The sequence below is a fragment of the Meleagris gallopavo genome, chromosome 1, assembly GCF_905368555.1.
Source record: "Meleagris gallopavo chromosome 1, MGAL_WU_HG_1.1, whole genome shotgun sequence".
Taxonomy (NCBI): domain Eukaryota; kingdom Metazoa; phylum Chordata; class Aves; order Galliformes; family Phasianidae; genus Meleagris; species Meleagris gallopavo.
In genome coordinates, this window is record NC_139404.1 from 12,156,113 (window position 1) to 12,180,074 (window position 23,962).

The 23,962-nt window shown below is 41.8% G+C and overlaps 2 protein-coding genes across 11 annotated transcripts in view; one reads left to right on the plus strand and one right to left on the minus strand.

The window, feature by feature from the left end:
* The first annotated feature begins 6 nt into the window (after nucleotides 1-6).
* Nucleotides 7-3,838, plus strand: TMEM60 (transmembrane protein 60). Of its 9 annotated transcripts, none has more exons than XM_085216711.1 (4): nucleotides 29-125; nucleotides 1,434-1,501; nucleotides 1,709-1,931; nucleotides 3,194-3,838. In XM_085216711.1, exon 4 carries the CDS (start codon nucleotides 3,235-3,237, stop codon nucleotides 3,637-3,639), a length of 405 nt encoding a protein of 134 aa, XP_085072837.1. In that variant the 5' UTR covers nucleotides 29-125; nucleotides 1,434-1,501; nucleotides 1,709-1,931; nucleotides 3,194-3,234; the 3' UTR covers nucleotides 3,640-3,838. The 9 variants fall into 9 exon arrangements, with proteins under 9 accessions (XP_085072893.1, XP_085072855.1, XP_085072872.1 ...); XM_085216737.1 differs by having other exon boundaries at nucleotides 1,752-1,931; XM_085216720.1 differs by lacking the exon at nucleotides 29-125 and adding an exon at nucleotides 874-1,027.
* Nucleotides 3,839-11,900: 8,062 nt separating this feature from the next.
* Nucleotides 11,901-23,962, minus strand: part of RSBN1L (round spermatid basic protein 1 like) — a 44,797-nt gene continuing 32,735 nt past the window's right edge. For both annotated transcript variants that reach the window (XM_085216701.1, XM_085216694.1), the window contains 5 exons: nucleotides 21,922-22,059; nucleotides 21,570-21,712; nucleotides 18,163-18,330; nucleotides 13,083-13,191; nucleotides 11,901-12,994 (listed from right to left, as the gene is read on the minus strand). In XM_085216701.1, coding sequence (XP_085072827.1) covers nucleotides 12,356-12,994; nucleotides 13,083-13,191; nucleotides 18,163-18,330; nucleotides 21,570-21,712; nucleotides 21,922-22,059 — 1,197 coding nt within the window. In that variant the 3' untranslated portion in view covers nucleotides 11,901-12,355. The remainder of the gene's footprint in view (nucleotides 12,995-13,082; nucleotides 13,192-18,162; nucleotides 18,331-21,569; nucleotides 21,713-21,921; nucleotides 22,060-23,962) is intronic.

Sequence of the window (23,962 nt, forward strand, 5' to 3'; positions counted from 1 at the left end):
TAGAGAGGGAAGGGGGGCGGAGCTTCCTGTGGCAAAGTGGGGTGGGCGGAGCCGCGCTGCCTGCGCGGAGCCGGGCGGGCCGGGGATGCACCGGGACTCTGCGCAGGGAGGCCCGGGGCCGGGCGGTACGTAGTGGGGCGAGGGGCTCCGGTGTCCGTCCGGTGGGCGGCTCGGCCGTGTCAAGCCCGACTGAGGCCGGCCGGGCGGGCTGCTCCAGCGCGGCCCTGAGGGAAGGGCCTCGGGTGCCGAGCGCCGGGGGTTGGGAAAAAAGGCTCCAAAGCTGCGGTCGGTCGGCACGGAACTGCCCGGGCCGCACGGCGCGGTCAGGGCTCCAGGCTGCCGCAGTCCCAGCTGTCAGCTGTAAGGTTTGCGTTTGGAGTGTTCCTGTGGGGAGCCCGGGTTGCGCTCCCTGTGGGCCCTTCCCGCTGGGCAACCCCGTGCTTCTGCGCTTCCTTCTGCCCATCCCCTGCAGGCCCTGCTGTCCCCGCAGCGCTGCTCGGCTGTACGGCAGGGAAAGGAGCGCACAACAAAGAGCGAGTGAAAGTGCTTAACGTGGGCCTACGGGAGTGCGTCCCGTTGCTCAGATACCCAAAGTCAGCCTTAAAATGTCATTTAGTTGCTAGATTTATATTTAGTTGGACTTCAGTTCCTACGACTTGTAAGTGACTTTTGAGCTTTACAACTGAACTTGTAGCTCTGCTGTTTGTTAATGTAGAGCTGAATGCTGTGTTTAACTTTCTCTGTTTTCCTTCTAAATAAGATATAATTAGCTAACACAGTATTCTAATTATTGTGCTCATCCCACCGAGGTCAGCAAAACTACTTGCACAGTGTCTCTCATCACTGATAATTTTCACTTCCTACTAATTACAGGAGTCCTATTAGGAGCCAACAGCGTTTTTGTTTTTATACTCTGCCACTGATATTACTTCAGTGCTTTCACAGAACTGGTTCAGGTGCATACCAGATTTGCATCCCTTTCCCAAGGTTAGCCATCTTGTGACAGTTCACCTCCAGCTGTCTGCAGGTATTGTTCTTTCTTTCCTTACAAAATATGGTCACATTCTCCTTGTCATCAATCCCTCCATCACTGCCATCTGTATCCCCAGTTGCCAGCTTTAGATTTTTTTGGCATCCCGTGCTTGTACTACAGGACTGTGAGATCTCAGAAGTACCCTTGGATTTTTTTAATTTTCACCCCAAAAACACCTGTAGAACTGAATAGAGCCCCGCAGTTCTTGTCCACTCGTGCAGGTACATCTCTTAACTACAGAAATGAAAGGCAGCATCACGTCCCTTGCTGGGGTTTTTGTCTGCTTGTTTAAATTCTGTTACATGGTGGTTCTGAACCTCATGAAATGAGCACCTTTTAACTAAGAAGCTCCATCTAACAACTCTTCTGTAGCTTTCTTTCTTGTCTTTTTTACAATAAGGGTGGTGAAGCACTGGAACAGGCTGCCTGGAGAGGTGGTGGATGCCCCATCCCTGGAGACATTTCAAGGTCAGGCTGGATGTGGCTGCGAGCAACCTGATCTAATTGTAGATGGCCCTGTTCATTGCAGGGGAGTTGGACTAGATGACCTTAAAGGGTCCCTTCCCATTCAAATGATTCTGATTCTGTTTTCTCTAGAGACAGTTGATAGCGCCTTCTTCGAGTATCCAATAACCCAATACTTCTAAGAGTGTTGAATTTCCTTTTGCCTTTCAGGCACAAGTTTCCAGTCTGCTTCTTTGGTTTCTCCTTCCTTCAGTTTGCAGATAAGAGGTTCTCCTCCCTGTAGTGCCTGTCGTGATGATTTCCAGAACGAGTTCTCTGGAATGTTTTGATGAAGGGAACGCTAAAAGTTTCAGATCACTGCAGTCTTCACCGTAGCCAGCAACTTGTACTTGAGGATCCTGGAAATACTTTCAAAGAGCGGGAAATACTTAAGGTGGATTATTATTGTTCTGTAGTCCTGTCTGGCAGCTGGTTTATGTGTGTTCCTACAGCCAGAGCAATGCTAGCTGAACTTCCATCTGTTCTGTTTTTTTTTTTCAACCAGCCTAGCAATTTAAATCCTATCTATATGTTGCTGCTCAGCTCTGCCCCATCCTCGAGGGTGGGTCCTAGTTCTGCCCTTCAGTAACAGGCTTTCATCACACCATTAGGCAGTCTGAGCAAGCTAGAAAAATACTATTTAAAACTTTATTTTCGCTTGTTCAGCTCAAGAAACTGGCCTGGGGTCACCCAAGGGTCAGAGGGAATTGCTGCACTAACAGTAACCCCAACTTAGATTATTTTAGGCTTGGCCAGATCTGTTCCTTAAAATAAATCCCACTTTTGCCATCAAAGACTTGGCAAAAATGAAAGTTGGTTGAATCACAAAGCAGGTGACAGAGGGATGATTCTAGCGGCATACAGAATGCCTGTCCCCTAGTCTAGTTTAGTATTCTAATGTGGGAGAAAAAAAAATCCAATTAGAAGGGAAATGTTGCTAATAGTTTTCTGCCTGTTCAGGGAGTTGAATAGACTTAGTGGATCTGGTGAGCATCAGTAAGAACAGCAGCCACAGCAGGAGCCAGGAGTGCTGCCAGGGAAAGGGGCTCGTCCTGCCTCTCTGGGAGCTGGCAGGGAAGGTCAGATGCTGGGGTTCTGTCAGCTGGAACAAAGCAAAGTTCAGTTTGTTTCAAGCAAAACAATATTGGTTTTACAGAATTAATTTTTATGACATATCTAAATCTCAAATATTGAAAATAATTGCCTATGAAACCTATTTTAGCACTGTTTCACTGGTATGTAATTATTCATTGTTGTAGCTTGGACGACTAAGGAGGATCATAGTTCTTCCTGTTCCTGCTTTAAAGTTGGCACTTTAGACTTGCAGTGAAAGTCTTCTGGCAGCTGTAGTGGTTAAAAGTCTCATTTAGGAATATAGAAACCTTTATGAGTGCAATGGCTGATAATTTGTTCCTGTTTTTCTTTCATCATGACTACACTGCAATTTAAACATACTACCAGGCCAGTAAATAGAAGTACTCCTATCAACCAGTGCCTGCATACTTGAGATACTTGCCACAAAGCAAGCATTAGCCATAAGCTTCAGTATTTTAAGATTGCTGTTTGACAGAAAGAGGTGCTATTCCTGGGCACAGAATATGCCTGGTGGTTGTATAATGACTGCTTCTGATGGCCCTCTGTGTTTTGTTTCGTTAGGTTGCTGACCACTTGCCAGACTTCCTCTCCAAGCTGTTTAAATGAGAATGTCCCTGGCACAAAGAGTACTACTGACATGGCTTTTTACATTACTCTTCCTCATCATGCTGGTGCTGAAGTTGGATGAGAAAGCACCATGGAACTGGTTCCTCATTTTCATTCCAGTCTGGATATTTGATACTATTCTTTTAGTTATGTTAATTGTAAAGATGGCTGGACGTTGCAAGTCTGGCTTTGACCCTCGCAACGGCTCCCAGAACATCAAGAAGAAAACCTGGTATCTCATTGCAATGCTGCTTAAATTGGCCTTCTGCCTCGCCCTCTGTGCTAAGCTGCAGCAATTCACCACGATGAAATTAGCCTATGTATTTATCCCATTGTGGGCCTTGCTTATTGGGGGTATGATTGAACTTGGATACAATATTTTTTACGTAAGAAGAGACTAAGCTGTGTGTGGCTCTCCACTTGGAGATTTGGTACTGATTTGCTGGATTATTAGTTCTGCCACAAACGTGGTCCCTAAGCCAGAATGCCACCTAAGGAAACACTCTGGAGACGTGACCTATGCCAGGCTGAAGACCAGAAGTAGACTTGTACCATTTTTTATTTTCAAATGGTCATGTAAATAAAAGCATTTGTTCCAGATGAGCAGTTTTAATATGGTTGTTTGTTATATGGAGTAAAGTTAAGCCTTTTCCCATGCAGATAGATAGCAGAAGGAACCACAGATGTTCTATCCCACTGAGTTCAGCACTTAGGGGATCCTTGTAAGGAAGATATCTGTGTCTTATGCTGTCACTCAAATTTAAGTATCAGTAACAAATGGAAGCCACTAAAAAGAGCACAAAAGTAACTCGGCGACATCTTTTTGACTTAAGAATCCTCTTTTAGTATGAAAAATCTGAAACTAAACTGAGTTCTTAAGTGCTGAAACATAAACAATATGTTCACCTAGGGAAAAAATTAGTAGCTGAACTATGGCAGCAGCCCAAGTTTCAGAAAAGAGGAAGAACACAATGATTATGATCATCTCTCCTAGTAAGAAGTCACTTGTGCTTCAAGAGACTGCAGCTGCTGTAATGCATTTGTACCTGCAGGAAGTGGTATTTTAAGGAGAAAGATTTTCAGTGCTATGGTGTATTAAATCCATGGAGGTGAAGCTTTGGCTTTTCAGAGCATCAGCAAACACAGTGTGAGCAAAAGTACTTCTTCACATAACAAATACAATGAATGGGACTTCTGGGAAGATCTGAACAAGAATCCTATTGTGTGGGCTGGAAGTGCTCTTCCAGGAGCCAGGATAACATCAAATTCAAATCTAAGAGCTTCTTAAGACATCATTATATACTGAATATGCTGATTCATTTACGTTTTCTGGGTACAGAAAACAAAAAAAAAGTTACAGTGAGTGAAAAGAGCCAGGGAAAGACTTCTGAGGTAACAGCAAATGATTAGACTAAAACGCCTCACGGGAAAAATATTAACTAGCTGCATTCAACTGTATGTCCTCTAAAAAGGGAAGGTCATCCTCCATCCCTAGATTTTTTGCTTGCTCTTCAACCATACAGACAGACATGAAGTAAATACATGGCAACCGGGACCTGTTGCAGCCTGAAGCACTGGATCATGGCTTGGAACACAGGCTAACAAAGGATTTTTCAGCATCCATTCAGGCTGCTTCAGTGTGGTCGGCTGCCCTATCTCGTAAATGGGGAAACCAGGGAATGACAAATCTTTCTATTCAGCCATTGTAAAGAATGTTGTAACATCAGCTTTTGCTAAGCACATTTGTGTACTCCCAGTTTACAAGCATCATGATTTATGGAAAGCTGAAATAAACTTTTCTTCCCTCCAGAAGGAAAAAAAACAATGGAACAGCACATTTCATTCCTTCGGTAGCTGCATTCCTCTTTGGGAGGCGTCCCTGCGTCCTGCTTAGCTCTGGAGAAGCCTTCAGCAATGCCTACTTGTTCAAGTCAGACTCTTGCCCACTCCTGAAGAACAGGCTTGGGCATCTTCGTGAACTTGAAGTGAAAACAGTACTGCAGCTGGGTGTAGCTGAGGGATGCTGGGGCAGGAGGAAGGGCATTCACCTCAATGCAAGCTCCCCAGCCTGCCTGCTATGGGCAATGAGTGCACATACATACATGACATATGGAACAGTCAGCGCACCTTCTCTGGCTCCCATGATTGAGATGCATTCTCTGTTATGTCCTATGGCTGGCAAGCTAGGCTTCATGTAAAATGTTTATTGGATGCTTGAAAAAATGATGGAGAAGGTGAAAATTACGCTAAAACCCACCGACCTCCAAATCATGGTAAACTTCTCTGAGCCACTTGCTACAATCACATAAACCAGCACCTGAACTTAGGTGAGGGGGTCTCATCCTGAATAAGGCTTGATGGAGAATATGACAGACTCACCAAGCCCCACTTACCTGGATGCGCTATCTTAGGGCACCAAGTGTACGAGTGAGCATCCCTGGCCTTTCCGCAGCTGAAGGGAGAAGCAGCAGCAAAAAGCCAAAACTCCTGCTCAGAAGAGCAGTGCAGATTTCCTCACTGAAGCTGCTGATGTTAACAGATGGTTGTAACTGATGGGAGAATAGGAACCAGCCTCATTAGGACCTGCTATATTACAAGATGAACTGCAGAAGTGACTGTGCCTCCTTCACAAATCCCTTCTGGTTCACAGATGCACTTACTATCTGGAAGCACTTACTATCTGGAAGCTTACCCAGTTTACTAGGACTGAGCACAATTGTTTCAAACTCTTCTCACTGGTGACAGGATGAGGGGAAATGGCCTCAAGTTGCACCAGGGTAAGTTTAGGTTGGATATCAGGAAAAACTTCTTTACAGAAAGGGTTGTTAAGCACTGGAATGGGCTCCCCAGGGAGGTGGTTGAGTCACCATTCCTGGATGTGTTTAAAAACTGTTTGGATGCGGTGCTCAGGGACGTGATTTAGCGGAGGGCTGTTAGAGTTCAGGTAGTATGGTTAGGTTGTGGTTGGACTTTATGATCTGTAAGGTCTTCTCCAACCTGAGCAATTCTATGATTCTAAATCTCCTCAGAATTGCTGCCTACTCTCAGATTTTTTTTTTGTTTTGGGGAGATTTTGTTCTTCATCCATTTTTAAGGGTCTACTTAAAAACCTTGAAATAAATCTCTGATTCGAAGTGCTGAAGTCACAGTTTCTTCCTGGTGTCCTGCATAGGTCATGCACAATTTCATTCATCAAGAGACATTCATAGGATGCAGCCACCTGGAAGCACTGAATTTTGCAAATTTTTTCTTGGTCTTTTCAGAGGTACTTTGATGAGAAAAATATCCCTTTTGATTCAGTACTTCATATCGGTTCTAAAGCTGACTTAGAGCTGCTGCTGCGATACCTTCGTACTCTTCTGCCTTTTTCTGCTATCAGAACTTCATTCAGAAAAATCCAAAGTTCGCTCTGACTCTCCAGAAGCTGATGCAGCAATTACAGCTGTTTATAACTACCACATTCTCAAAGGCATTGGTTACAGCACTGAACCAAGATGAGTGAAACAAAAAGGCAGATTTGATAAAGCATCGTGAAACACAGAAAGCTGATGCTGAGATGGCTCATCCTGAATTGCCAGAAGTCACACCAGTTACGTGGTGGTACAGCAGAGAACGCCTGTCCCAGTTATGTGGCACAGCTGTGACATGGAGCATGGGGAGAGATCTGCTTCAGAATGCAACTGAAAGGTTTTCTATTCTGAAATGAAACATTGTTGGTCATATCCTGATGACTGATATATATTATATAGATAATATATATATATTGATAGCATATATATGGTGATAAATATTCTACATCATTTATTTCTATTCAGATCATTCATACAAGCTTGAACACTTCAGCATGCATTATAGATGAGTATCTACTTTTGTCAGATTCAGGAAAATAAATACTCAATGCACATGTGTAAAAGACCATGAGACTAAATTTTTCCATTACGTATTTCTATTGCTTTTCTTGATTTGTCAGCATCGTAGAGTAGCATGAAGTTCTCTGTTCTTGTACTTGGAAGATACAGTTGTGCAACATACATCCCAAACTTGAACCTGAACACTTTAAGAATGTGCATACATGCATTCCAAATGTACTGCTTGGCACGGATGACAACATTCAAAATAAGATAGCACAGGACTGAGTTACAGGATGACTTAAGAGATGAAAGCAGTACTATTTCTGACAAATACACACGTAATACAGAAGCAAAATCTTTATCTCAGGGAAATTTTCACATTTGCCCAATAGAAAAGTGGTCTAATTGACAAGGTTTTCTCCTTGGGACTCTACGGAGTGCCTTTCTCAGCTAACAGCCCAACAACGCAACCAGATTTAAAAAACAAAAATTCCATGGAAATCAGCCCTTAAAACACAAGCCTAACCTCTGCGACACACCACATTCTCATTCAGGTGAAATGGAAATCAGTTGGTAGAAGGAAACATATTGAAATAGTTATTGAAAAATAAAACTTGATAAAAATAGAACTTCAATCTGCTCCTTTAATCACCGCATCAGAATATCACATCCATACACCAAATGTTGAAGGAGTATTTAGGACGAATGACCTCATCAGAAAGCTGTCTATCAGCGTGACCAGAACACAAGGCAACCGGTGGTTCCCTGGCACTTAAGTACAGAACAGCTCTAAAGCAGAAGCAATAACAGCATCACAGTACAAAGGAACACAGCGGCCCGAATCTGATACACGAGACTGGGAGAGTCCACATTCCGATGACTCTAACAGAACTAGCAACCTAGATACCATGAAGTTAATCACTGCTTCTGGGTGAGAAGCTGCACACACAGCAGAATTGTTTCTTTTTTTTTTTTTTAAGAAAAATGAAATGAGTGACCAATGGGAGTCATAGGTTTCCAAGTGTTCACGTGTGCAGGAAACTCAGCAGGATTGGCACAAAACATCAGCATTACCTATTACACAGTTCTTAAAGTGCGTTTCATCCACCTAAAAAGGACCAAACAAACAAGCAGTAGCAAGGACTCACAACCCAGGAAAGCATTTTTAACAGCGTCTCACAGCAATCAGAAGTCATCCTTCCCATTTTTCACTCGTACACATTCACAGTCAGGTCAAAGGCGCTGGCTGCCTGCAAATGAACTCAGCTTCGTTTGACCATCACAAAAATGAATGCAATTACAGCTGAGAAGCCTGCAAAGATGTCTTACGCCATTTGATCAGAATTAGTACAGCTTTCATCAATAGGGTCAGGTGGTAACCCCTCTCACAACGGGTCTTGCTCCCGTGAGCATAAAGAAAGCATGGATTTTTTTCATCAATTCATCATTCTTATTCACATGCACATATTAGAAAATGGTCATTTTTAAACAAAGAATATTTTCCTTATGTTTCCTGGAAGACTTCTTCAATGTTCCAAGTCCATAACATTCTGCCAATCTGTTTGTCAACCGTTTCACGTTTCCATTCCCTACGTTATTTGCAATGCCAATGTATTTACTGCGCACGTGTATTTTTACTTAAAAATTAATTTTATTCATCACCAAGGAATTCTTTCACAGATGAATACTTAAATCATCACCCTCTGAAATAATACTTTATTTCTAATACTAGATAGAATTAATATTTCCATTAAAGTATTGAAATATTCACTATAGTAACAAGGAAGGGGAAATCTGCATGCCAGCAGTACCTGTAATGAAAAGGCTGTTTTGGAGTCAATTTGCAGGCATCGGAGGGCTGGGGGTGACACAACACCAGTAACACCTGTACGTAACACATGAAGCCAGCTGCCAGTGAGATGCAAAAGCTCCAGTAATCGTAACAAAAACAGTAACTACCATGTTGAGAGCTATTGGTAGGGTCAGTAACAACGCAGCTCTTTGCTATCCACAAAAACGGTACAGGATCTACGGAAACATCTCTGAGGTTCTGCACATGGTGTCATTAGCTGGGACAGCACGGCAAACACACGGATGTGACCACCACTGCAGTACAGGCACTGTGCCTCGCATGGATTTTTCCCATCTGCAGAAGAACATGGGCCAAAAGAGAACACCAGAGATTTCAGCCAAAGCAACAGAAAAAACTGAAATCCGGAGGGAGGAAAAAAGCAACAAGCAAAGTCTGGTGTCAGTGCATCGCAGGGCAGGAAAGATTTATTGCTGGAGCAAAAGTCCGGATGTGAAGCTGATGTATGCAACAGGAGCAGAGGATATCGCATAGGACCACTTGACACCAAGATTTTTGTCAGACTAATGAACAACTTGGGAGCTGAAATTCTCAGAAATTGTCCTCCCTCTTGAAAAGCAACCATATCAAGATGAATACACCACAGGTAGAGGACAAATTTGGTTTTCAAAGCTAGCCAAGTGTATCCCACTGCAGCTGGTCGATGCAAACCCTGTGCACATTTGAGTACAATGGCAGTTCCGACAGCCATTGGTTGTGTACTGTTCGTGTTCTCTCTTCGAGCTCTGCCTAACAGTCAAAATCTAATTTCTCTCAAAAATAAACAGTGCATAAAAATTCTAAGAACTGCTGCTACTTCTCTCTCAGAATTCTGAAAGTGACAAAAAAATGGGTTTAAAACGTGGGCAGTTAAGAAGCAAAATGTCAGAATGAAGACATACCTGAGCAGAAGTTTGAGAGCACACCAGCCAAGACCACTGAGCAGGCTTTCAAGTGGAAAAAAGTTCTATTGTAAGTATAACGTCGTATTTGCTACTCTATTTTCAAATATTGATTTCTTCAGTCTAGAGAGGACCCACAGTACAGAAAATAGTCTGCCATCAAGGGGGAGGGTGATGTAACTGAAATCCAACAGGAAAAAAATTGAATGCTCAGCATACGGATCAACAGAATACAAATGAGATTCAAAGGGGGAAAAGAAAAAAAAAAAAAGCTGCATCTGTCAAGGCTGGCTGGTTCTCGTAAAGCTGGAGCTGCCTACTAATGGATTTGAAAAGCTGAGTGCTGGGTAGAAGCTACAACCTGCAGCTCCTCCCTGCTCTCTGATGGCTGGCACAAAGAAAAGGAATGGAAGGCTACAGAACGGCGTGTGTTCGCAAAGCCAGGAGATTATGGGTGGAAATTTCCAGATTGTTCAGAGAACACAATGGGAACTGAGAGCACATTTCTATCACAAAGGCTCAAATCCTTACATGAACCAATTAACACCTCAAATCTGAGTATGCAGGAGTCGTAACTTACCACGTCACACATGAACCATTTGCTTATGGAGTGAGGGGAAGCGAGATCCCTGAGGCTGCAAAACTGGTAGTCATCTTTTAACCAGAAGTCATGAAAATAGCAATTAGATTTCGCCACATCCAAGAGATTCATGATTCTATTGCTTCTCTAATACATAATTATGGCTACGTAAGAGTAACGTTTAGCAATTCAAATGCTGATTTAATTAATAATTCCTCAACAGACCTATTGTAGATTTAAACACATTAGGGCACACAACAGGTAAATGGCTGATTTCAGTGCCAGGCATAAGTACAAAGTAACAATTTTAACAACCTAGGAGCAAGAAACATTTGCACCAAAAGGCCCTCGGGTAGTTGAACTAGACAACACCTGGGAAAGAAAACAACATATTGTTCTATTGCTACAATTGAAGCCAAAGTGATCACTAAGCATATCAAAGGTCTTGATTTGTGCCTCTGAGGATGTGTAATTTTCAAGAAGCCATAGGGAAAAAAATTCCCCCAAAAAACCTGGAGACTTTAGGGCTTCAGAAATAACAACAGGCCTAGAATCTCAAGTTTTAAATATTTAGTTGAAGGACAGGCTGCAGGGCAGGTTACTGCTGTTTGTAGCTACCTGAAAAAGAAACAGCGTTCAGATGTGTTTGTACTACACAGCAACACATTACACACAAATAAGTTAAATTACAGTGTTTGCCATTACCACATCAGACGCTAGCTAGCCTTGTAACCTCTTCTCTCAGAACACAGGTTAGGAAAACTACAGAGTTCCACAAAGTAGAGAGAGGTGAACAGTCAAACTTGGAAACCACTATCATTTTCCTGATGAAGCAATTGTTACTTCTAACCTGGGACTCCAGGAATCTTCCTACCAGACACATTGGCCAGTCTATCTGTACTGCCTTGCACTATCAGCACCTGGAGCAATCCTAATCCAAATTTGCCTCAGTGAGCGTCAGGCCACCGCTCAAGCTATACTGGCTTCAGTTTGAGTAACCTCTTAAATAAAACATTCTTTGTTCTAATTTAGTCAGATAACCGATATGAGCTTTGTTTCTAAAACGTGGAAAGGAATATATGAACTGTGGCTTATGCAGGGGGAGGAGATGAGCACAAAAGGAGTTTGCCACCCTGCCCGGCTCAGCTACACAGAGGCCGGCAGCGCTCCTGGAGCCCACTGGTGTCCAACCTCCTGACACAGGAAGGCTGCGGGTAACGTTTGTCTCTGTTCCGCATTAACATCTGATGACAGGGTTTGGAGGGCGCCTTTAATGAGCAGCTGTGCAGGGAGGACTGATTTTGCATTCTGACTTAATCTTGGCTGACAAAGAATGCCTCCGCTCTACCTCAGTTTGCTGCAGCTCCTCGCTCCGCAACGGAGTGAGGGCATCCTATGCCTTAGTGCAGGTAGGAACAGAACCATTGACAGAGGCAGTTTAACTGAATTATTTTTTGCAGACCCAAAAATAAAACCAATCTGTTATTATGAACCTTTATTAAGCGGCTCACGTTTCAGTATAAATCACACTAAAAAGATTTTTAAAAAAGATATTTACACTACAGTGCTGACACATTTAAAATGAAAAAATTGGTATAAATAAGCTCTATGGAAAAGCCTGGAATTGTCAAAAAGAATTCTGGCTCATCTTACAAAAAATATATATGTTAAATGTCAGCTCTACTCTAAAACCTACAACTCAAAATTATTTAAAGACTTCTTTATGTTAAACCTGCAGTGTTTACAGTGCATCTGGCCCTAAGTGCTTTGATACTTCACAGTTATGGACAGGCACTGAGGAATGTTACAAAGCTACATAACTATCTTCTGTAACAGATGCGAAGGCAAGTCACAAACTCGCCTCACAGAACTTATGAATCTTTACATTATTACATCATTAAGTTTAAAAAGGAATTTAAAACAATATATACAAATTTAGCACAAAAAATCATCCTCTCTTTGTCCATGCAGTTTTGGATATGAACTATGTTGTCTCGTATCATCCGGATGTACGTGACTGCCGGGGCACAACTTGCCTTGTAAGTCCTTGCTGCCAGGTTCAAATTTGGAACCCATTTCCAACTTAAACGCCGTCAATTCAACCTGATCCAATCTAGTCTGAACATTCTGGCCCCTGCTGTCATGGGGTGCCACAGTCTTTTCAGCAAGATCAACATTCATGGGTTCTTCTTTAATTTGGTGAGATGCAATAGGTTCGTGTTTTATCGGCATAAATTCCTGCTGCAGAACGTCTGAAAGTTTGGCGTCTTCGGAGGTATTTTTGCTTATTGTACAAATCCTGCTGTCAGTCTGAAGTCCCATAACCGAAGACTTGGGGTCTGCAGAGGTCCCTGCTTCGAGAGTGCCTGCATTTTGAGAAGCTTCTTCTTCCGAATGATACAGCTTGAGCCGGATGTGCCACGCCAAGCTGCACACCGCTGAAACTGTTTTGAACTGGTGCACAACATTCCTCGGGATAAAATAGATGTCGTTATCAAATAACTGAATTCTGGCATATCGAATGCCTTCCCTTCGCAGCTGATTCAGTTTTGCATCGTCAACCCACTGGACACACTGGAGGGAAAAAGAGGGAAAAAAATTAAGGGTGAAAACTTTGAGGTCTTGCAGAGGACGATTAATTAATGGGTCACAGTGTGCTTACCTGTGAGAGTGGAGGCTCATGCAAGTCCAACTGCATGCGCTGAACTACCTCTAAGAAGTCCTCAGCATGAAAACAAATTACATCTTTGGTTATTCGAGGCTGCTCAGACCTACAGGAAGGCAAGAATGCAAGAATTGCACGGTCAGAGGCTGAAACTAACATGGTAAAGAGAATAATAAAGGAAATCTGCAAAGGATAAAGGAAATCATCTAAATATAAACTCAGGAATTCTAACATAGACCACATTTCAGAGAATAAAAGCTGACTAAAGTTCAAGGATGCTGATTAAATGAATTATCTTAGTTTTTCATTTTTTAAACAAGTGCTAGTATAAGAAGCAATGAAAAGTCAAAGCTCCATACTTTTACTGACTTCCATCAGCCTCGCAAAGACAGGTGGTCCAGATATGTCAGGGTTACTCTGCCAACACTTTTTAGTGTGGTACACCCATCAGGTACCTCAAAGCACACCATAACACTAGGGAGACTGCTGCCAGCACTGCTCGGTATCTCAGCCTTACAGACCCTGTTCAGACTTGAGAATAAAGCTGGTTCTAATTCATCTGCCACAACGCCAGAGAGCAGCAAGCACCAGCATCCTTCACAGCATCCCCTGAAAACACACCAGTGCTTGTACTAACTAGACAGCTACAGAGGAGCAAGATCTGAATTATGGCTTCCCTGAGTACTCAAACTGTTACAGGAATTCACCTCGTGTCCCACAGCACCTCTCTGAAAGAAACACCATTTATATAATAATGTCTCCAAAGGAATTATCTAGAATTAGTTAACAAATGCCACGACAGCTACAATCCTTACCACTTCCTAATCTAAAATTAAATTCAGTTCTTCTACATAAACACATAAAACTAAGCTTTGCATGTGGTTTTGAGGGATTTATTCCCCTCCTCCCCCCACCAAAAAAAAAAAGGTTTTAAGAAACATCTGTTGATGAGATGCCCTTTGCATCTGGCTGCCATGCAGGCACAGCGCAGCGGCCGCATGTCCCTGGGGAGCTGGGTGCCCTCCTCCTCCCAGCTGGGCCACGCGTGGGATCTGCTCCCTAAGGCAGAACAGATCCATGCATTTCTGAGCACACCACATAGATTGCTGACCGTGTTTTCAAAGCACAAGAAGATAATTATTTGTGGTTTTTGCATACGTATGGTATTGGTTTTGTCCTAAGAAGCAGGCAGTGATGCAAAGTTTATTGGGCTTTTCAATCTGAAGAGATGCATTCGATTCAGGTCATGACCTCAACAAAGAAAAAAAAAAAAAAACAGTTTAAGCTGTTTACAGAGAGAAAAAAAAAAAGCCTGGTTTAACTACTGGGAAATTTTTTACATCACATATTTTACTCCCAATTTTATGAAGATTGGGACATCTCACTCCATTTGTTTCTATATCCTCCATTTCTATATCCTCCTGAAGAGGTTTTCAGCACTGAAAGCAGAAAGCTTAGAGGAACCAGCTCTAATTAACAGCATGAAAATACCTGCTGTGTGAATCTACTTTTTATAAGTCAGTTATACAGTTACATTTTTATCTTTTAAAGACATCTAGTACAGTTTACATTAGGAAAGACACATATCTGCATTTGGAGCTAATGTCATTTGTAAATTAAGTGAACTCTTAACTCAGATGTACATACAGAGAATATTCACATACTAAAAAGGATTTCAGCCCAAAGCCAAGTTTCCACAGCAGTGTTTACTCAGTGTTTTAAGCATTATGTCAGGACACAGGGCAGTAATTGTAATTGTTTTTTTTTAATCATTACTTTTCTTCTTACCTATATACATAAGCAACAAAATGCATTATCAACTCTGTACTGCAATCGTACCACAAAACATGGCATTCTTCCTGTAAACACAGCAAATTGCCAGGGAATTTTTAATTCTGCATTTGCAAACATGATTACTAGCAAAACAACTCTGATATTCTATTTTGTACAATCTGAAGCAAGTGAAATGCTCAGGAAACAGTTCACTTAGATGTCCAAAGAGATTTTCAATCCAAACTATGAGATGCCCTGGCCACAGTGAGCTACCACACTACTACTTCTATAGTTAGACCAAGGGATTGTAAGGCTTCCTGCTTAAATCCTTTAAAAATATCCAAGTAGGCCGACACGTAATTACTACTTTTATCACTTGAGCAGTAACAACAGTTTTACAGTCCTAACAATTTGCAGGAGGAAACGATGTTGCTGCCCCAAAGAAAAAGAAAAAATTTCAATCTCATAACAGCACAATCCCTTCGTAAAGGGATAAGGATATGTTTATTTTCCTTCTCCAAGTTGTTGGCAAGCACAGTCACAAATAAAATTCTTCAAGGTAAGGTAAGCTGTCCATATAAACATTCAGTTGTAGGTATACAAGAGTGCCTTAAATTCTAACACAGATACATTCTGCCCAAGTACCCAACCAAAACAAGCCTGTGTACCACCCCTACTAGTTCTCTGCACATAAAGCAAGATTCTTCTTCAGTATCCTCTGATCACAAAACCCAAGATTAGCATCACAACCACAGCCAGCACTTCCCAAACAATTCAGCAGCTGAGGAAAGCAATTTCTTATGTTTTAAGTGCTTTTCTACAAACGTTCCCCTACAAGCACCAAGTAGCTATCCTTCCATGCTCAATTCAGTCTCACACTAAATACAAACTAACCACTCAGATCAGCAAGTCTAAGAATTACTTTATTTTCTCCTCACGAGAAAGAAAATATTTTAATATATGGTATCTCCTTGTTACAATGTGTGGTTTTATTTCCATCACTCCTGGCATAGCTCCAAGTTTCACTTTTGTTGTCAAATACAGTTTTCAAAATTTCCACACACATTGCTTTGTTTAGTATAAAACCCCTCACAGTTTAAGAGTCAAGGTAAAGATAATAGCTGAAATTATTTTAACGTGTTGCATTAAAGTAATGATGTGTCATTATACAAAAGAAACTAAACAGGGCTTGTAAGTACAGCATGGTACCTTTTCAAAACTGTACCGACAGGCAGAAAGAGAAAGAAGTTATCACAGAGGTCAAATCTAGCTTGAAATAAATCATTTTTATTCCATCAATTGTGTTATATTTTTCCCTCCTCTAAGAGAATCACAGAGTCACCAAGGTTGGAGAAGACTTCAGAGATCATCCAGTCCAACCATCCACCTATCACCAATATTTCCCACTAACCCATGGCCCTCAGTGCCACATCTAAACATTTTTCAAACACTTCCAGTGATGGTGACTCCACCACCTCCCTGGGCAGTCTGTGCCACTGCCTCACCACTCTGTCAGAGAAGAGGAATTTCCCAATATCCAACCTGAATCTTCCTTGCTACAACTTGAGGCTATTCCCTCTCATCTATTGATAGTTATGTGGGAGAAGTAGCCGACCCCCACCTCACCACAATCTCCTTTCAGGCAGTTGTAGAGAGTGATAAGGTCACCCCTGAGCCTCCTCCAGACCTGTACAATCTTACAAATCCTGACTACAGACAATCCTGTTCCCTCAGTCACTCCTGACAAGACCTGTGCTGCAGACCCCTCACAACTTCGTTGCCCTCCACCTCCGGGGCCTCAATATCATTCTTGCAGAGAGAAGCAATTTATTACATATATCAATTCCAATTTTTTCCCCACATTAAAAGATGCATTTTCAGTCTCTATGTTGAAGTGAAATGCTGATTCTTTCTTCCTCTCCCTTAGGCTGAGGTTTGTTTGGTAGTTCTGCCTATCTCCAGACCACTTTTCAATTTACACATAAATAAGTTTAAAAGGAATTTTAATGGAGGTTGGATAGATTCTCTTTTCCACAAGCTTCAACCTAGAAGAGAAGATGGTGGTTTCATTCTGAAAAGCATAAAAGATGGGAAAACTTACTTGTAGAATATAAATGAAAATGTTATGATATCCAGGAGGAGACGATCTTATTATAGAGGGAAGGATAGGAAGTTCCCGGAGAAATTTAAATCAAATTAAACTCTCCCCAGTTTCTAGGGACAAGTTTGTTTTCTCACATTTTCCTTAATAAAGCTTTGATGCTCTCTCCAGCATTCCCTCATACACACCTCCCTCAGATTTACACAGTAGCTCAACTCTTGCTCTACTACCACTCCTCAATCCTAATTCACTCCAGCTTCTCACAACCAGAACAAGCTGGGATTTTGAAGCTCCACCTGTCAAGAACTTGATGTGGAAGTAAACCATAAATATCAGAGCCAGAAATAAGAACACATTAACTGCTGAGCAATCTAGTTCTCTCCCAGCGGCAATTATTTCCTATCTCAATTAACTCTTGCACTGTAACATAAATCTGCATTATCTCATCCAAAGGGAATTCTGGGCAGGAAGATAGGAAGAGCAAAAGGTGGTTCTATTTAAGAATACAAAGGTAACCTCCAAAACTAAGGTCATTCCCCCAAACCAAGGTCAGAAGTTCCTGAAACAATGATTCTTTGTTCTGGGCGACAGAGCCCACGTGCTTTTGGGGTTTCCTTATTCAGTCAAAATGTAAATAGCTTCTAACAAGATAAATTCGTTTCCTGAATCACACGTGGGAATTTCAGAGAGACACTCAAGACCATCACACAGACTCCAAGAAGATTCTTCTTATGCAATCTACCATTAGTAAGTTAGAGTTATAGCAGCCATGACTTTAAAGCAAAAACAAAACTTTTGCTCATTTCCAGACAACACACAGAATTGCCAAAACGCCTTCACCTGCACCTCTGAAGCAGAAATTCAGCTCAACATGCACATGTTATTTAAACTAAAACAAAAGTGTGAAGTAGTTTTTATATCCAACGTAACTTGATTACAGGAATTCAATCATAGCTACTGAAGTGCTGCTGCAAGGCACCTTTCCAGTTGCAGCCACACTGCAAGCTGTATGCAATCTTTTAAAGGGCAGACAAGCACAGCTGGTGCAAAGAGAGAGAGAAAAAAATCCAGTCATCTACAAAGCATTATTTAAATACCTCTAATGCTAGATTAGCCTATTGAGTGCTCTGTCTTCTGATAATAAATGGAAATTGAGGTAAATATTTTCCAGATGCCTAGCTGAGTAAGTCAGTCAACACATACCACTCTCCACAGTGCACAGCCTTCAACACTCCCACAGCAGCTGTAGTCTGTCGTTCAAAACCTTGTCCTATGTGATCTGCATGGGCTCGTGTCCGGTCTTCAAATAGCATTTCACGTGGTTCACTGGTTCGAGGTAGGTACTGCAAGTTTTTTATTTCATTGGTAGTTCTGTAGAAGAAAAATAGTATTGGTGATACAGAGATTTCCCTTAATTATCTAATTTCTACCCACAGCCAACAGGATGGTGAGACTATACAGTCAAATGAGAAAGACAGTAACCCTTACAGCAAACAAAATACGTAACGAGCTAAGCAAAAATCAGAATACCAATGCAAATAAAAAAATTAGTCAGGTTCCTAAGTACATGGGACTTAGGATGAGTCAGCCTCTCTCACCTACACGCCCTGACAAAGCGCCCAGGAGTTCCATATTTAATGTTAAGCCTGGAAGCCTGGACCTTCAACCTTGCCTGAGCTGTGCTATAAGAGCATTCAGCTTCTACTCGGCTAACAGTGTGTGCAACAGTTTGATAAACACCACAACCGTTCCTCAAGCAGTTTTTACCATTTGTGTTTCCACTGAACAGTTAGAAAACATGCATGCATATTTAATTGCACACTACAAAACTAGGAATGAGAAGCAGAAAGATTATTTCTTCAGAGTTTAATGAACATGGAGGACACAACGCAGAGGTGAACAGAGACACAAGACCTTTTCCTGTATCCAGCCTGAGCTTGCACAAACATTTTTTCAAGAGCTACTTAGAATGCCAGGTTGAAAGTGAATCTTGAGAGTGTGTGATCTACTTTCCCATGCACAACTACAGTAGGTTGCCCAGAGCTGTCGCCAGGCAAGTTCTGAGCATCTCTCAAGGCAGAGACTGCACAAGCTCTGGAGAATCTCTTCCAGGATTCAACTGCCCATACAGTAAAGGGGTTTATTTTGTTGCTCTTATTTTAAATGAAATTTCTTGTAACGTAGCTTGTTATGAATGAGCCATTCCCTCATGTCACCAGGCACTGCTGAAAAATTGTGATTCATCTTCTTTTCCCCCTCCTATCAAATGCTTTTACAACACTGCTGTGATCCCAGCTGAGCCTTCCCTTCACAAGGCTAAATCCCAGCTCTTCCAGTAACCAACTTGCATGTCACCAGATCTGCTCCAGTATGCCCAGGTCTGCCTTGGACTGGTGAGCCCAGAGAAGGGCACAACGCTCCAGATGTGTTACAGTAAGGGCGAAGAATGATCTCCATCAGCATGCTGACAGTACTCCTCATAATCCCATCCAAACAGCTGCTGACCTGCTTTGTTACAAAGGCACAGTGACAGCTTACAGTCAATTTGTCATTCATGAAGACTGGCAAGTATTCATCTATCAGGTTGCTTTTCAGCCAATCAGCCTCCAGCCTGAACTGATGCACACTTCCTCATAGGTGCAAGATCCCAAACTTCCCTCTGCTGACCTCATAAGACCTAGGCTGTCAAGGTCCCTCTGGCTTAGCAGCACAACCCTCCCGTGCATCAATCACTCCTACCAATTCTACACTGTCTGCAGACTTGCTGACGTCCCATCATTAAATAGAATGTTGAACAGAGACTATCCTCCTACTAGACTTCGAGCTGCTGATCACAACCCTTTGAGCACAGAAATTAAGCCAGTTCCTGATTCATTTCATTCTTATCTGTCTAGCTTGTCCTTCATTAATTTGAGCGTTAGGAAGTTAGGGCAGACAGGTGTCCAATCTTCCTAAAGCCAAGATAAACAACAACCCTAGCATCACCCTCCTCCATTACTCCAATCATTTAGTTGTATTGGATGGATTAACAGAATAAAAGGAGTTGGAAGGGACCTGTAATAATCAAATCTAAAATTCTAGGCCTATGTCTGAGAGCATAGTTCAAATGCTTCCTGATCTCTGGCAATTTGGTACCATGACTCCAGCCCTACAGAATCCATGCCAGTGCCTGTGGCCACCACCTTCCTAAAGAACCTTTTCCTACTCCCCATCTTGACCCTCCTTTGACACAGCACCATGCCACTCCCTTGGATTCTTACTGGTATCTCCAAAAAGATCAGCACCTGCCTTTCTACTCCCTGTCATTAGGAAGACCATCAGGTTGATAAGGCATGATTTCCATTTATTAACTGATGCCAGCTACACCCAGTGTATCTATTATTGCCCCTCATGTTTCAAAGTCGCATTCCTTCTAGGGTCAAAGCAAGGTCGACCGGCCTGTAGCTCTCCAGGTCTAGCTTCTTGCCCTTCTGAAAGATTAGAGTGATATCTGCTTTCTCCCAGTTCTCAAGAACATTGGCCAATTGCCATGACCTTTCAAAGACAATCAAGAGCAGCCCTGCAATATGATCAACTCCCACAGCACTTCTGGGTGCATCTTGCCAGGCCCCAGGAGCTTCTGCTTGTCTCATCTGTTTAAAACGTTCCTTAATCCAATCCACCTCCACTGAAGGCAAACAGTCCTCATTCCAGCCCTCCAGTTGTCTTCTAGACCTGGAAATACTGGAGACTAATCTTACCAGTAAAGAGCAGCACAAAGGAAGCAGTGAGTAACTTGCTCTTTGTTTCTCTGTGACCTCTGCCCCATTCAGCAGATTACCTAAATTTTCCCTAGTATTTCTCTTGCTGCACATACACCTGCAGAAGTCCCTCTCATTGCCCTTCACATTCTTTACAGCTTACCAAATTCATCTCCAGATAGACTCGGACTTTACCTGCATCCCCTTCACAGTATACTCCTGAGGCACGTGACCCTGCGTCCATCTTTTGTTTGCTTTCTTTATATACCTGAATCCTGAAGAAGAGTGCTCCAAAGACACCATATAATTTTCAATTTCTGCAGCAGACATCCTCACTCTCAAGCTAGTGCTTATATCCAGTACTACAAGAAAACTTACAAACAGGATTTAAGGCTGGACATCATCTTTCAGATGAGAGAGAAACCCCCATCCTTTGAGGTCTCTGAAGATCCAATCACACTTAAGAGGAATGTCAACACCAGTCTCCAGGCATGCAGCAATAGTTGTATGCCTATTTACATTTCCCTGCAGTTTTCGCCTCACTATATTGTAAATTCATTGCATGGGGAAAATCAGGAATATTCAGATGGTAACCTTAAATTCTTCTTAAAACTCCTGAGAGAACCAGCAGTGCCCTTGGCCAGACAGTAAATAATAAAAATATTTAAAAAATAAACAAAAAAAACACATTATCACCAATCAAAACTACTCTTGTAAAGCAAATCAACTTAAAATTGTATCTTTTGAGATGAACGCTTTCAATAATTTACATTAAGATAACATATAAACTAGCAAAATGTTAGAAATAAAATAAATTTTTAAAGAATGAATAGTAACCAAACACTTATCAAGCAAAATACGTCAACATACCTCTTTCTTTTGAAAGGTGACTTTGGCATGTCAGCCACGGGGATCATCTGCTCTCCTGGACGTACCCACATAATGGGACCGTCATCACTGTCTTTACGACTCTCTAATTTTAAACTAGAAAGTGTTCCCCATGGCAGCGTACACTAATGGGAAATACAAGGCACAATTTTGAAGTGAATTAAAAATATATATATATACACACACATATATTTAAAGTAGTCTTTATCTGTCACAGTGAACACGTTTATTAAGCAACTCAATTATGTAAGTGAACATCACAGCACAATCACTTGATTTTACACTACCAGAGCATCATCCCCCTTCACCCCCTCCTATTCCCTTCTGTCCTTACTTTTAAGAAGGGTGATTCTTCCAACATATCAAGGAATTCAGGAAAGTAATCCCCCACTTCCTCATCAACTGCTCCAACCAGGCTGATCTGTCTCATTGGGCCAGCTCTATACGTACCATGAGAGTATGTTCTTTTTACCTATAAGCAGAATATGACAGTTAAAGTTACACTGAGGTCACTATCACTCCAAGTCCGCATTCAATAAACACTTTTAATCTGTGTTTACATTTTCTGATTGATATCAAGTCCTACATAAACCCTCATTATACCTAAGATTATTAAGAATTCAATTACTACAAAGTCAGCAAAGAGAGAAGCTCCCATTAAAGATGAATTACAGGAAGTACAATTGTCATACAAGTCTGAATGCAAGACTGAGTGAATGTTGTCTTTCAAGAAAATTATATTCTGAAAGCAGTAACTGTGAAAGACTATTCAAGTACAATCTAAGCAGTTAAGTAATAAATAAACATTCTTACCTTGATTACCTGATCTGCATACTTAAGTCTAACCAAATTTTTACCTTTTCTGTAAGTTATGCAACATCCTGAGTTACAGATCATTACATTGTGAGTAGTTCCTCTGCTAATCATCCTCTCCAGCACAGCCACTCTGTGAGTCCATTAACTGGACTAACTCCACAGTAAAGTGAAGGCCCACAAAGGGCTGGTACAGGAAAAGAGAGAATGACAACCACTCATTTGTTTTTCCTGTGCTAAGACTTCTTCCGCTCTCCTCCCACTTTAAAGGCCACAACATTCACCCCAAGCAAAAAAAAAAAAAAAAAAAAAGCTTTTTAAAACTCAAACAGAAACACAGCATTAAGGTTGTTCTGTTTTTAAGTAATCTTATCTGTCTTATTACATGAATAAAACACTTAAGCACAAAACTGATCAGGATCACTTCCCCTTCTGGTTTCCTATTTAACAGGCTAAACAACACAGCAGTATTATCAGATGAAATATGACCGAGATCAAAACAGAGGGAAGAGCAGATGGATTACTGCACAAACAAGTACAGCATTTCTCTTGCACTGCATCTCTATGCATTCTGCATCCAAAGCAAGGAAACAAAAAAAGTGCAGGGAAAACAATGAAGCACAGCTTAATTATGGTCTTCACCCAAAACAGACTATTAAAATTCCCATTAATTACAGCAGGGCAGAGGATAATTAGCAGCAACTCCAGAAAAGACTAAGCATACAACGCAGAACAATACTGCGCCCTCCTCAGAAGCTACACTGATGTAACAAGATGCCTTTCAGAAACTTAGAGCCAAATCCTCTTCCAATCAACTCAGTCACACACACTCAGGCCACAGAGGACTGTCAAACAGTACGACTTACAGAATGTCTGAGTTAATGTGATGGCCAACCATGACAGCTGTATTGAGAAGAGCAGCACTTCCCTATTCCCCAAATCCTTAATTATACATCCCTGGAGCTCTCTTGCACTGACACTGCTGATTTTGTTACAAAACAACAGCAAATAGTCATTTCTATTGAATCTCCATCAGTCAGTCCTCAGCTATCTGCACTGGCACTAAGTGGCAGGAGCTCACGGGACGAAGGCACTTGGATAGGTAAGGCACGCATGCTTTTCATTTATGGCTTACTGGATAGATCCATTCTACAGCACCCAAACAACACTTTCTGAAAGTACAGACAGTCATAAATGTATCAATGACAGTTTACTGATAAACCTAATACGCAAGTGGATGGGTCTTCCACTGGTATAAGTAGCTTAGCATTCTGCCACTCTAGGTCAGGACACTGAGCTGGCACTTGCATTAACATCCTTGAATTTTATTTATTTTTATCTTAAGAAAGAGATTTAAATAAGAGGTAGGCCATAACAATGAATGCCTGGCCAGAACAAACACAAAGTCTGCCACAGGAGACAGAAGCTGGCAGTGAGCAATGTATTCTGAAGTAGCTGTAGCTCTTCACTCTCTTCCACTACATCTTCCTGCAGCAGCACACACACTCTGTGATTCAGAGCTGCAAGTAAGCACACAGTGACTTTCAGCTGCTCCTGAGAAT